Source organism: Drosophila montana, unplaced genomic scaffold (genome assembly GCF_035044405.1).
Source record: "Drosophila montana isolate Dmon_TW-CO22-7 unplaced genomic scaffold, ASM3504440v1 contig_3286_1, whole genome shotgun sequence".
Classification (NCBI taxonomy): domain Eukaryota; kingdom Metazoa; phylum Arthropoda; class Insecta; order Diptera; family Drosophilidae; genus Drosophila; species Drosophila montana.
In genome coordinates this window covers 470,844-483,395 of record NW_026998170.1, presented here as the reverse complement: position 1 = coordinate 483,395, position 12,552 = coordinate 470,844, and the positions used below count along the sequence as shown (strand labels likewise).

Sequence of the window (12,552 nt, the reverse complement as noted above, 5' to 3'; positions counted from 1 at the left end):
GCATTGCCTTTGCCATTTATATTTAAATATATTTTGGAAATACACGACATAAGAAAATTGGAAAATCTGCCTGTAACATTATTAAAGGCTTTTTCAAAGTCATTTTCAACTGTCCAGAGGTTTCCTGGAAATCCGTAATTATTCTCTTTATACGGCTGGCCTTGTTTGCCGAAAATGCTAGAGAATTACTTTTGCCACATGGCTGCGACGGCAGCTTTACGTTTGCCACACGCCGGCGGCGGCAGCTTTAAATCGATTAAAAGCTGCTCTGAATTCTTTTCAAGTGGAAAAACTGAAAGAACGGTAAAGATAAGTCGCTGCGCGTAAATATTTTAAGCAATGTAATTACGCGAAGTTCACTGCTTAAAAATCTTGCGAATTCGTAAAATTCTTAGTTGATTTTTAGTTCTTTCACATAGTTAATTGAAAAGCTCTCAAGTAGAAGAGTATACAAATTAAATTTTATACTATGGGAACATTTGAAGGGGGAAAGAAAATTAAGAATCAGAGTAACAATATTTAAATGTTATTTAAAATAAAGTAAATTTAATTATTAAAAAAGTTTTTACATTGCTAAAAATCTGGCGAATCACAACTAAAGGCACACAAATTTAATATTAAACAAATAAAATATTATTATACATATTTTAATATGCATCTTTATGTTGTCTGCCAAGAATTATATAATTGTTTTGCAAGTTTTGAATAGCTTAACATTTAGTTTGAAAATTTCTTAATTGCTTAGAATGCGTTTAGCTTAAGGTAAGGTTAATAATGATTAAAGCTTTCCCCCCTCCCCTCTCCCGCTCACAAGTTACGAATTTTGCTTTTCTTTTGATCAGCAGTTTTAAGCTAGAAATTCTTCCACCTGTATTGAGCAGAGATTTTATAACCAATACATATTTTAACTTTAATCCATAAACTTTGATTTTTTCTTACACCTGTGTTGAGTTGAGATTTCTTAAATATATGTATATATTTACCCAAATTCGTAAAGTATCTTTTGCTATAAGAATTCAATGAAAGTATATAAAGGGCATACAAGCCACAAGCTTTGGTTACTTTATCTTTTCACTTACTTATTCACACACATTTTTTTGATTTTCGTACCCTCAACACACTTTCGTATTATTGTTGGTGCTCTTTTCAAGCAGATTGTGGCTAATCCACTGCTGACTCCAACCAGGAGTCAGTTGGGACAACTGTTTGTTGCCCTTGTCAGCAAGGGGCTCTTTATCCGAATTCTATTGTATATTTTGGACTTCCGTTTAGGCCTGGCCAATCAATCAATGCAGAAGCTTTGCATTTTTGACAGCCAAATTGTATAAAATTAAAGTTTATCAACATTCAAAAACTAACTTTAAATAAACTTGCGCGGACAGTCAAGATTTTTCGAAACAAAACAGCCGCCAGGGAAAAACGATTACCAACCAAGACAAATAAAAATAAAAACACAACTTGGGTCCTTGTCACGCCCTCCGGCTTGTAATAACATAGACAATGCCACAACAATTGGGCTGGGGCAATTTTTATGCTGTGCAGCAGCAACAACAACAACAACAACAACAGCAGCAACAGCAACCGAAAATTACATTCATTTCCGACTTCCGGCATCACGTAGCCGCAGCGTAGTCCACTGAAACTGGGCACCAAATTCTCAACATCCGGCATTTGTAAATAGTCCGGCTTTTGAGGGGAGAACTCTGCAGGCGCGTTGGCTTGTTAATAATTTGGAAAGTTCGTTTAAAATTCGTTTTTTCAGCAACAGAAGGGTAAATTTGACTTTTATTAATGCGCTTCAGTCTGCAATGCAATAATGGAAAACCATGTTTTTCCAGCACAATGCTTTTTTTTCTGTAAGCTATTAAAAGTTTGTTTTTTCTTTTGCATAACATTTGAAATTGGAATTTAAGTGCCTAGAAAATTACGGTTGATCTATAAATCTTTTAATATTAAAAGTTGATGAGCTATGAACATAAAATTTTCATTGTCCAATATATTTCTTTAACTGTGTTTAAAGTAATTACGAAATATGTGATATATCTCTGAAGTTTTATTTCTTCTTTTTATAAAATCCCGTTTTTTACTTTATTATTTAAAAAAACAATTTATTTTTTTTTGCCAATTAAGCGTACAACTGCAAAATATATCTAGATTTAGATATTCTCAAGCAATAAATCCAAAAAACATTAATTTAATCAGAAGAAATATTTTTTAATTATGTAAAATGTTACATAGCTCTTTCTTATAAAAAGCTGCAATTTTATTTTATGAATTAAAATATACTGTATTCTATTCTATATATTATTATATATATATTTAATCAGCAGAATTATTTATATAACATGTCACATATTAAACTTACAATATTTCTTATTTCAATGCCTTTTTTACCAGTAACTTTAAAGTTTCTTTTAACAAGATATTTTTATATTTACTTCTATTGTTATTTTTATTTCTCATGTATTTATGTGTACTTACTTAAACTACGCTCTTTTAATCCCACAAACACTATATGCAAATGTCTTTTGGCAAGCAGCAGAATTATTTGTATAACATGTCACATATTAAACTAAAAATATTTCTTATTTCAAAACCCTTTTAACCAGAAACTTAAAAGTATCCTTTAACAATATATTTTTTATATTCACTTCTATATTTATTTGTATTTCTCATATATTTACTCCCACACACTATATGCAAATGCCTTTTGGCAAGCCAAACTAGTTCCATTTGATGCTCTGCGATGCCATCTGAAATTTAAATCTCGTGATTGGTTTTACAGTTTACGACCACGTCACTTCCAGATTAATCTAACAAAACTGTTTTGCTGTCTGACCATCATCAACTGATCATTAGTCCCCCCTCTGACCGCAGCATCCACGAACATAATCGCATACAGCTCCACAGTTCCCAATTTTCGGGCTTTTTTCCCTTTTCTTCTGTCGCAGATAACTCACCAAATGTTGGTTGGAAATGATGTGTGGGCATTTCAGCCAGCGGAAGCTTTGCGAATACTGGACAATTGGCCTGCTCGGCGAGTATGCAAAGTGTGTGCGTGTGTGCTTGGATGTATGCGTGCGTGTGTGTGTGTGTGTGGGTGATGAAATGTGCGTCCCGTCAGCGCGACATTTGTGACGTTTGTCAAAATTGAAAGTGATTTATCATCGTCGTCCTCCCGCATGGTCCCGGCTAACGCATAAATGACGAATGAGTTCTGCTATATATCCAGATAATGCTGGTATTTATCCAGGCACATGCGCCGGGCCATGCGCGCTGCAAAGTATGCTTTAAAAACTGTCAAATAGCCAATTGTGCGCCAAATTGAACATGACGAGGAAATAAGAGGAGATCGAAGGGAAAACTGATATATATAATAAACAAGCCATTAACACATTGTTCAACGTTGAGTAGCCTTAAATCACGGCTCATCGCACAGACAAGAACCCGAAGCTGCCATTTCGGCAAATTTACACTATGCAACACATTTTTGTGTACTCTTAAAAGATATAGACTGCATATATATAATTATTTAAAAAGAGTCCACAACTTTATTCAACGCATTAAAATCATATTACTTCCTAGTACCTTTTATGATAAAAGTTATTTTTTTTTATTAACAAAACAGCAAGAACTCATCTTAATAAGTTTCTTTCTGCGTTTTTTTACTAACATATTTTATAAGATTTTTTAAAATATTAACTAATTGTTTTCTTCAATTTGTACTTTACATATAAAAATTTATTATACTAAAGTTTTCTTTCCTAAGGTCAATTAAAAGAATATAAAATAATTTAAAAAATAATTTAAATAATCCATAATTATTTAATATTTATTTAACATTTTTCCGTACACTTTGTTGCATAGTGTAATATTTTCGCATTTGCTACTCAGGCGTAAAAACACATTGACCACGTTTAAATAGCCTTTTGGTCAAGCTAAACTAATACATTAACACCCACACACACGCGCGCTTACTCCCACGCACACACACACACACACACCACACACACACACACACACACACACACACACACACACACGAACACACGCGCATACCCACAACAGGTTGTTTCGTGCCCGACATTGACGAGGCTCCAGTTTTTTTCGTTATTTTTTTCTCGCTCTTTTGTGTCACACATTTTATTTGCCTTTTATTTAACAATTTTTATTCTCGTTGTGCCAAAAAGGTCATTTGTGGTCGGTTGGCCAAAAAATGCTCGGCAACAGAGCCGAATTGTTGTTGTTGCTGTTGTTGTTGTTGTTGTTGCTGGTGTCTGCTTTATAGCAGGCCGGCCATTGGCATTAGAGCGTTTTGACAAACACATTAGGTGCCCAGTTTTGGCCGTCTTTTGCTGACCCTGCCCGACCCTTTTGCAGGGCCGGCCCAAAAGCCTTATTACACTTGCAGGAAGGGAAACGGCGTAATCTTTTGTGTTTTATCAACGTATTTGATTAAACTTTCTTGTTGTTGTTGTTGTCGTTGCCATTTTGTGTGGCTTTGCGTTTGCCTACTTTGTGGCTTGAGGCGTTAATCATACGCCCCATTGTGCCGGGCGATAGTCGTCGTCGGTGCGCCGTGCGAGACATGTGCGTAGTTTTTTATTCATATGAGACACATGAGATTATTTGCGCAACGTTTAAGCAGAACATTTGACAAAATTAACACAACACAGCAAGAGCAGCTGTTAAGATTGTATCTACAACAAAAACAGTTTTTAAACTGTTATAAATTATGGCCTAATTTTAAATTTAATTTCAACTTTGGCATACCATACATTTATATTGTCAAATAAAATTCACAATAGCTTAAGTTGGTTGACTTAAATATTTGCTTTAAATTCATATGGAAGTTGATTGCAATATTTTTCCTTCATTGTTGTTCCATTATACATAAAAATTTCGAAAAATAAAAAAGTATACTAACTAAATATAAACTCAATTAATAATCCTTCTGGTATAAAAAAAATATATTAACTAAATTTTAACTCAATTAAAAATCCTTCTGGCCTAAAAGCGGTACCATACTTTAAGGCTTGCTTTCAATATGAAGCACATATAAAATCCAGTTTACATTGAAAACCACAATTTTAAAGAATTCACTTTTTGTTTTATTCCTATTAAAATACAAAAATTATTTTGAATTTTTAGCATTTGATGATGTGAATAAGGCTTAAACTGGGCTTTAATATCCTTTAAGCTGCATTTTCTGGTGCTGCAACCAAATCAAGTTTTTGCCCTCGCTCAAAAAGAGAATCACATGTGATGCTCTTTAAAATTCAGGGGTCATAAAAGCACTTAAAACAGCAGCTTGTAAATGCCCTTTGAAAATGTTGGAAAATATTGAGGAGATATTGATAAGCAGAACTTTGCCTAAGTGTTTTTTTTTGCTTTGTTGCCGGAGCTAAAAAGTCGAGTAATTAAACAGAGCTTTGGCAACAGCTGCTGTAAAATTCCTGCGAAGCTCTCGCCTTTGTTCAATTCATAGGTGACATAAAAAAAAAAAACTACATATTTGCATTCACATGCTAGGCGAAATACTTGCACACTCTGCCGTAGGCGTACGGTGGGCGTGTCTGGGCGGGCTGCGGCTGGGTCGCAAATATGAAGTTCGCTTGATTAAATTTTTTGCAACTGCTGCTGTCAGGGCGAAAGATATGTTCTTTGGGGATTCTAGTGAGAATTTATCGTTAGTGATTTATAAAGCAGCATTCGGAGATATTTCTAGGAGAAGAGAAAGCAAAAATGACAAAAACTGCTAACGAGTGACAGAAACTTGCATAATATTCGGCCAAGCTTGAGCCAAGAAGACAAGTTAATATTCAGGTGAAATTGGTTAAGTTCTCTTGGGTAAAGAATTTATTCAGCTATTTGCGCATTTTCCTCAAACTATTAACTTGTTTGCTCTTTCGGCCAGCAGCTAGAGAATGTCAAAGCAAAGATTGTCACAGCAGAGAAACGGGTAAGAAAAGAAAAGAGAGTGTGTGTGACATATTTCAGACTTGATTAAAGCACGTATTTTGCATGTTGCTAGCTCTTAAAGTATTTACCTGCTTACAAAAAACATTAGAAGCCTATTTGAAAGCACAAAAAATTAGATATCTAAAATTGGCTTCTTTACATTTATATTTAAAAACTATATACTTTAATTAGCAACAAGGGAGAGAGAGAGAGAGAGAGAGAGAGAGAGAGAGAGAGAGAAAGAGAAAGAGAGAGAGAGGGAGGGAGAGAGAGAGAGAGAGAGAGAGAGAGAGAGAGAGAGAGAGAGAGAGAGCGAGAGAGAGAGAGATAGAGAGAGAGAGAGATCGAATCTTGATATACAACGCCTTGCCCTCAGTCCGAACCACTTGAGAATTAAAAGAAATTAGAAAACATTTTGTCATTTTATATTTTAAATTATATATGTTATATATTATATATAATAAAAGAAATTAAATATGTCCCCGCTGAAGCTTAAATACTCTTGCAAACACGTGGCCTACGATTGTCAAGCTATTTGCGAAAAATTGTAGAGCTGCATGTTTGGTAAGGGTATTATAAAGTAAAAATAATTAAGGCGTTGGGAGAGACATCTGCAATATATTCATATATTCCAAATTTAAATTTCATCTTGGCACGACAATTAGATAAGTGAATAATGAAAAGTCTAAGTCTATTTCTATGCAAGCTAAGCTATGGTTATCTTAATCAAAGGTATTTTGTCTGCGATTCACTAAAAACATCTTATTATTCTCGTTTGCCTTTAATTACAGAGTTTGCGTTTGAGTTTAAATAATCGCGAATATGGAATAGTTACTAAATACTTAATATATAAAAGTACCATCGCGTATGCCCCTATTTTCCAAATTGGGTTTTCAAGAGGTCAACTCATCGAAAGGTTAGGAAAACGGCGCACCTGTTCAATGTATCTTTTTATTTTATTATTTTTTAATTTATGGCAAATTGACGCCCATGCGAAGGCTTTAGAAAATGATGTCATGGACTAATGGGCAGACCACACACACACACACACACACACACACACACACACACACACACACACACACACACACACACACACACATACGCACAAATGCTCGCCCACACACACATTCTCAAGTAAATGAAAAAAACGAACCACTTTTTAAAGGACATGAAGCAATGTGCCCATCATTAAAACCTAACCGAATCAATAAAAATGCAATTTCAATGCACGTCTGGCTACAGTAAGACAAGACGTAGGCTGTAAGCCAGGGGAGTGGGCGTGGCAAACGGAGCATATATTTAAATTCATATGGAAAACTTGCGATGTAAATAAACTTGAGTAACTTTTATGCCTGGCGCTGTGCATTGCAATTCATTTCAAACGTCATAAATTCATTTTACAACAGGCAACAAAAAACGCAGGCAATTGAATTATTTATAAGCTGAAGTTACAGGGGAAGGAAAGGGGCGGGAGTTGGATGAGGAAAGGGCTAAGCAGCTGCAGAGTGCAGACAAGTCGAGTGGCCAAGACTTTGCCTAGTTTTCTTTATAGCTTACCTTAAGGCGGCGCCCAAAAGAAAAAAAAACAGCAACAATCTGACAAAGGGGTGTGAAGTGTGTGTGTGTGTGTGTGTGTGTGTGGGTGTAGCCGTCTGTGTGTGCACATATGCGGGTGTCTCTCTTAACAATGATAACAAATGAGCTGCAAAAAAAATGAAACAACAAAAGGCAGACACGCCGGGGACAACCCTTATAAAAAAAAATTGACGTAAAGTTTTCCGCCCTCCAGGCAAAAGCTGAAAGTTAAATCCAGCCTCGGAGCGGAATTCTAAATGCATAAGCATCGACATCGACAGCAGCAGCCTCTGCTGCGAGGGGTGTTAAGTGCATGCGAATTATTTTTATAAGGGTTCACGCGATGCAACGTGTCGTATACGTGATAGCGTGCGTATACGTGATGGCAGCGGCAAGCGGAAATTGAATTGTAAGCAGTCAAAGCGAGCCTGTCGGGCAATCAGATCAGCAGGAGGCAAAAAAAAAATGTGTAGTATGCAGCTTGCAAAGGGTTGAGTAAGGGTTTAAGGGATGAAGCTAATTGCGGACGTCACAAGCTCCTCAAGTTAAACGCACTTGGAGCAGTCATAATATTGAAATAAAAACTACATTTTATTAAATAAAAAATAGAGAGAAAAAGGGAAAATAAGGGAACTGATTTCGAAGATCCTTTAAGTAATGTTTAACACTATGTATTAATATGATTGTAAAAAAAAATGTTTTATTTATATTGCAATTTACATTTACTTAAACATCCTAAGATTTTTGAGAATCCTGTTTTTGAATTTGCTTCAAAAGGGTTCTAAAACATAAAGCTTTTACATACAATCAATTTTTAACTCAATTACTGTTTTTGGAATATATTTAAACTATTTCAAATATACTTAGAATTTTAATGATTTTTTATAATTTCCAAGAATTATTGCTTTCAAATTTGTTGAAAAGGTGATAAATCAAACGAATTTTATTATAGATGTAGAAGGAGAATAGATTATTAAATAAATTGTAAAAATAATCTTCATGAGCTATATTAATTAATAATAATAATAATATATTAGTAATAAAAATAGAAGAAAACTATTAACGAAAGTGAAGAAATCGGAAATATGATATAGAATATTAAGTAGATAGGACTAAGAGATAGTTATGGGAAATCCCATTCCTGAACGTATCCAAAGATTTTATTAGTGAAGATTTTATATAGTTAAACAACACTTTGATGAATTTAAAATATTCTATTGAAAATTTTATTTTCTAAAACAAATTTTTTTTAAATTATTAAAACGTAAGATATTTGTCATTTAAAAAGCTCTGCCAAGATGTTTTAAATTTTTTTAATATTTAAACTTAACTATTTATGCTATTTTCCTAGACACATGACAACAATATTAATCAATATATCTCTTGTGCCAGATCTTGCAGCGTCTCAAGTATTTAAAGTAAGCCCAAAAATGATGTACTTCAGGTCCCAGCTAAGCTACGGCTGCGCCTTGGCACTCTTCAGCTTAAATCTATTGATGCTGCAGCAGTCCAGCGCCGAACTGTCCGCAGTTCAAGGTGAGCAGCAAATACCCTGCCAAGGTCCTCCTCAGCTGCTTACTGATCTCTGGCATTTTACAGGCGCTCCCATTAGTAGCCTGTATGATAATCTACTGCAGCGTGAATATGCCGGACCCATTGTATTTCCGAATCATCAGGTGGAGCGCAAGGCGCAGCGTTCGCCGTCCTTGCGCCTGCGTTTCGGACGCAGCGATCCGGACATGTTGAACAACATTGTGGAGAAGCGTTGGTTCGGCGATGTCAACCAGAAGCCCATTAGATCGCCCTCGTTGAGGCTGCGCTTCGGTCGCCGCAGCGATCCCAACTTGCCCCAAATGCGGCGCACCGCCTACGATGATCTTCTCGAGCGTGAGCTGACCCTCAACAACCAGCAGGTGAATCAACCAGGTGCTGGCTATGATGCAGAGCTTTCGGATGACTATGATGTCGCCTTCGAGCGCGCCGTGCGCAAGCCCCAGCGTTTGCGCTGGGGACGCAGCGTCATGTCCAGCCCAATGGATCTTGGCAATAATCGTGTGGACAAGGATCAGGTAAACCAAAGATCTAATGAAAGTGACAAAATGACAAAACTTTATGCAAATTAATATTTAAGACTAGCGGGTATTACTAGGTTTTGACCTTGCCATGATTTATTAGCTAAGAATCAACTGGCGGATGGAAATGTAAATGGAATGTAAAACTTCAAGTCCGTAACGAGAAAATGCGAATCAATTTTGTTGAATTGTAAAACCTCCATTGCGAAATATAAGTTTTCATACAAAAATTCTTTATAATACCAGCAGAATATTTTTTAAATATTCCAAGTACTTCCTGCTAAGTATTAAAGCTCTTATCATCTTTCATAATTATAAAAAGAAAATTTATAGGTCGCCACCAAGTTTATCTGTTTTAAAAGTATACATTTAAATACATTTTTAATATATAAAAAATATTTGATAGATTTCCAGTTCTAATTAAAATTTTATAGGTTAGGTTTATTTCAATTCGAATATTTATTGGTTTTTAAACGAGAATAACCTTATTTTCACTTAAATTGTTCTTAAGCCCAAGTTGACTTAAATTTGTATCGGATTTTAATCATCTTGCATATCTTCCGAGTTTAAAATGGTATTTTTTGTTTTTGTATAATTTTAAATGAGTGCTGATGAGAATTGCGTAGAGAGGCGATCTTTAGGCGATTTTAAAGGCGAATCATTTTTGTCTTTTAAATCATTTTGATTATTACTATTACAAAAGTGTTATTCAGACTGATTTTCAATTCCGCCCTTACTTTTCTATATCCGTTAGCAGCGGGAACGCACTCAACTGGAACGGGAGTGGCTGAAGTGGCAGGAGATGACCCGCATGCTGTTGGCGCTGCAGCAGCAGTATGACAGCTCTGCCGGCGAGCTTGCTGGCGGCTCTGGCGAGGACACCGATGAGGATCAGGATGAGGACAACTCGGAGTATCAGTTCCAGCGCGAGGCACGCAAGCCCATGCGCTTGCGTTGGGGCCGCAGCACTGGCAAGGCGCCAGCCGAGCAGAAGGTGGGCAGAGCATGAGCTGGACGCCAAGTTGGCTATGGATTCTCATAATTGTCTCTCTCTTTTTAATTTTGTAGATGCCGTTGGCTGCTGAGACTGCGTCCGTCGCGCCCAAGTCAGAGAATTAAATAAAAAAAAAATTGCTTAAATCTGAAAAATGGAAATGAACAAAAGGACAAAGATAACTTACTGATAACACAAATTAGGCGGAAATAACAAACAAACACACACACACACAAACAAAATGGAACTTATTTCAAGCACTCAACTGAGGGACAGTTTTTGAAGGCATCTACGGTAAGCGCAGGGAGCTAAGGACACAGGCTAAAGAATACATACATATAAACCATATACTAACTATATAAACATATATGCATAACCGATTACGTGTACATTTTAATTTTGTGCAGCTATTTAGTAAAGAGTACTAAATTCTATAGGAAATTTAGCCCATGAACTTTAATAAGTTGCTGGCAAGTTATATACCAAAAAAATTAATAAATTAAACTTATAACAAAATATATATGAACATATTCTAAATTATATTATATTATTTTAATATATTTCCCATATATTTCTTTTAATTTGTAACATTAAAATATATTTTTCTATTCATTTTAATCGTCTAATAATTAACTAATACGTTTCTTTATGATACTAATATATTTTTACAATTCATAATATTTAGTTATTTACATTTTTGTTCCTTAAAACTTATTCTAAAATTTCTATATAATTCGTATTGAGTAGCCTTATAGAAAGTTCCCCAGGCCATAATCCTAACAAGCTCAATTAAATCGCCTCTCTAACACGTCAATCGTAATACCAGAATAAATGTATATAACGGCAAACCGTAAACAAGTTTTTAAAATGTAGCGCAAATTTGTTATAATATAAAAAATTATAAAAAAAAAACAAATGAAGAGAAATGAAGAAAATATTGAAAAATATGTAAAACCGTATTATTTTTGTTTAAATTTTAAGCGAATTCTATTAAAGTTATGACGAAAATGTTTGAAAAACATTTAAAGGCCCCCGAAAGGTGTATTACTGCAACAATTGTTATATTTCTGTGTGCTAAAAACAATTATATACATTTATCTACTACCATATTAAATGAGTATATAAAATACTTCATACGTATAAAATTATAAACAAAAATATTTGTCTACTAAATGTATTGAAATTTTATTGATGTATTTTTAAAAAACCAAAAAATAACAAATTAACAAATTAAAAACAAAATATGCAAAAAAAAAAACGAGACAAATTCAACTTAAATCTGACCGTCGATAACAGAACAAGTTTTGAAATCAAAAAGTCTCTTGTATATTTTATTTACACCATCATTGAAAGTACGACAAAACTTATTCAATTATATATTTGTTTTACTAATGAAATGTCTTAATATAATATCATACAAATTAATATATTAGGGGTACTAGGAACGCAGAATGCAAAGGCAAAGGCGACAATTTTCGGGAAAAATTGTCCAAACAGTTTCTCCACGCAGCACGCGATATATTGTACGAGTATTAATTATATGCATCTAACAAACTGTCATGAATGTAAATAATATGCAGAATGCTGAATGAACACGCAAAATATTTAACCCGATATAAAAGATACATACTATATCCTACAAAATACAGTATAATAAATGGTCAAACTCTGTAGGGAGTGAACAAAAAAACTTGTTGGCAATTTATTGGAAAATTTCCGAGTAAGTATTATTATTTAATTCAATTATTTTTTTTATTAATTGAATATTTTTTTTTATTATATTTTAGTTTGTTTTTCATTTGAAAGTCCTTTGAAAAGGGCATTTTATTGACAACTGGGATCAAAATTACACCGATGAAAATAGTCAGACATAAGATCAAAAATTCTGCTGTCCACCTTTTGTTGGTCGAAATTAACGGCAGTTGCAGATGAAAAGAAAATCAACAG

General features: G+C 34.5%; 1 protein-coding gene across 1 annotated transcript; it reads left to right on the top strand.

Annotated features, from left to right (window-relative positions):
• The first annotated feature begins 8,915 nt into the window (after positions 1-8,915).
• On the top strand, positions 8,916-10,815 carry sNPF (short neuropeptide F precursor). Its single transcript, XM_064690901.1, has 4 exons — positions 8,916-9,075; positions 9,139-9,608; positions 10,366-10,605; positions 10,680-10,815. The coding sequence occupies exons 1-4, from the start codon at positions 8,970-8,972 to the stop codon at positions 10,728-10,730; spliced, it is 867 nt and encodes a 288-aa protein (XP_064546971.1). The 5' UTR covers positions 8,916-8,969; the 3' UTR covers positions 10,731-10,815.
• The last annotated feature ends 1,737 nt before the right edge of the window (positions 10,816-12,552 follow it).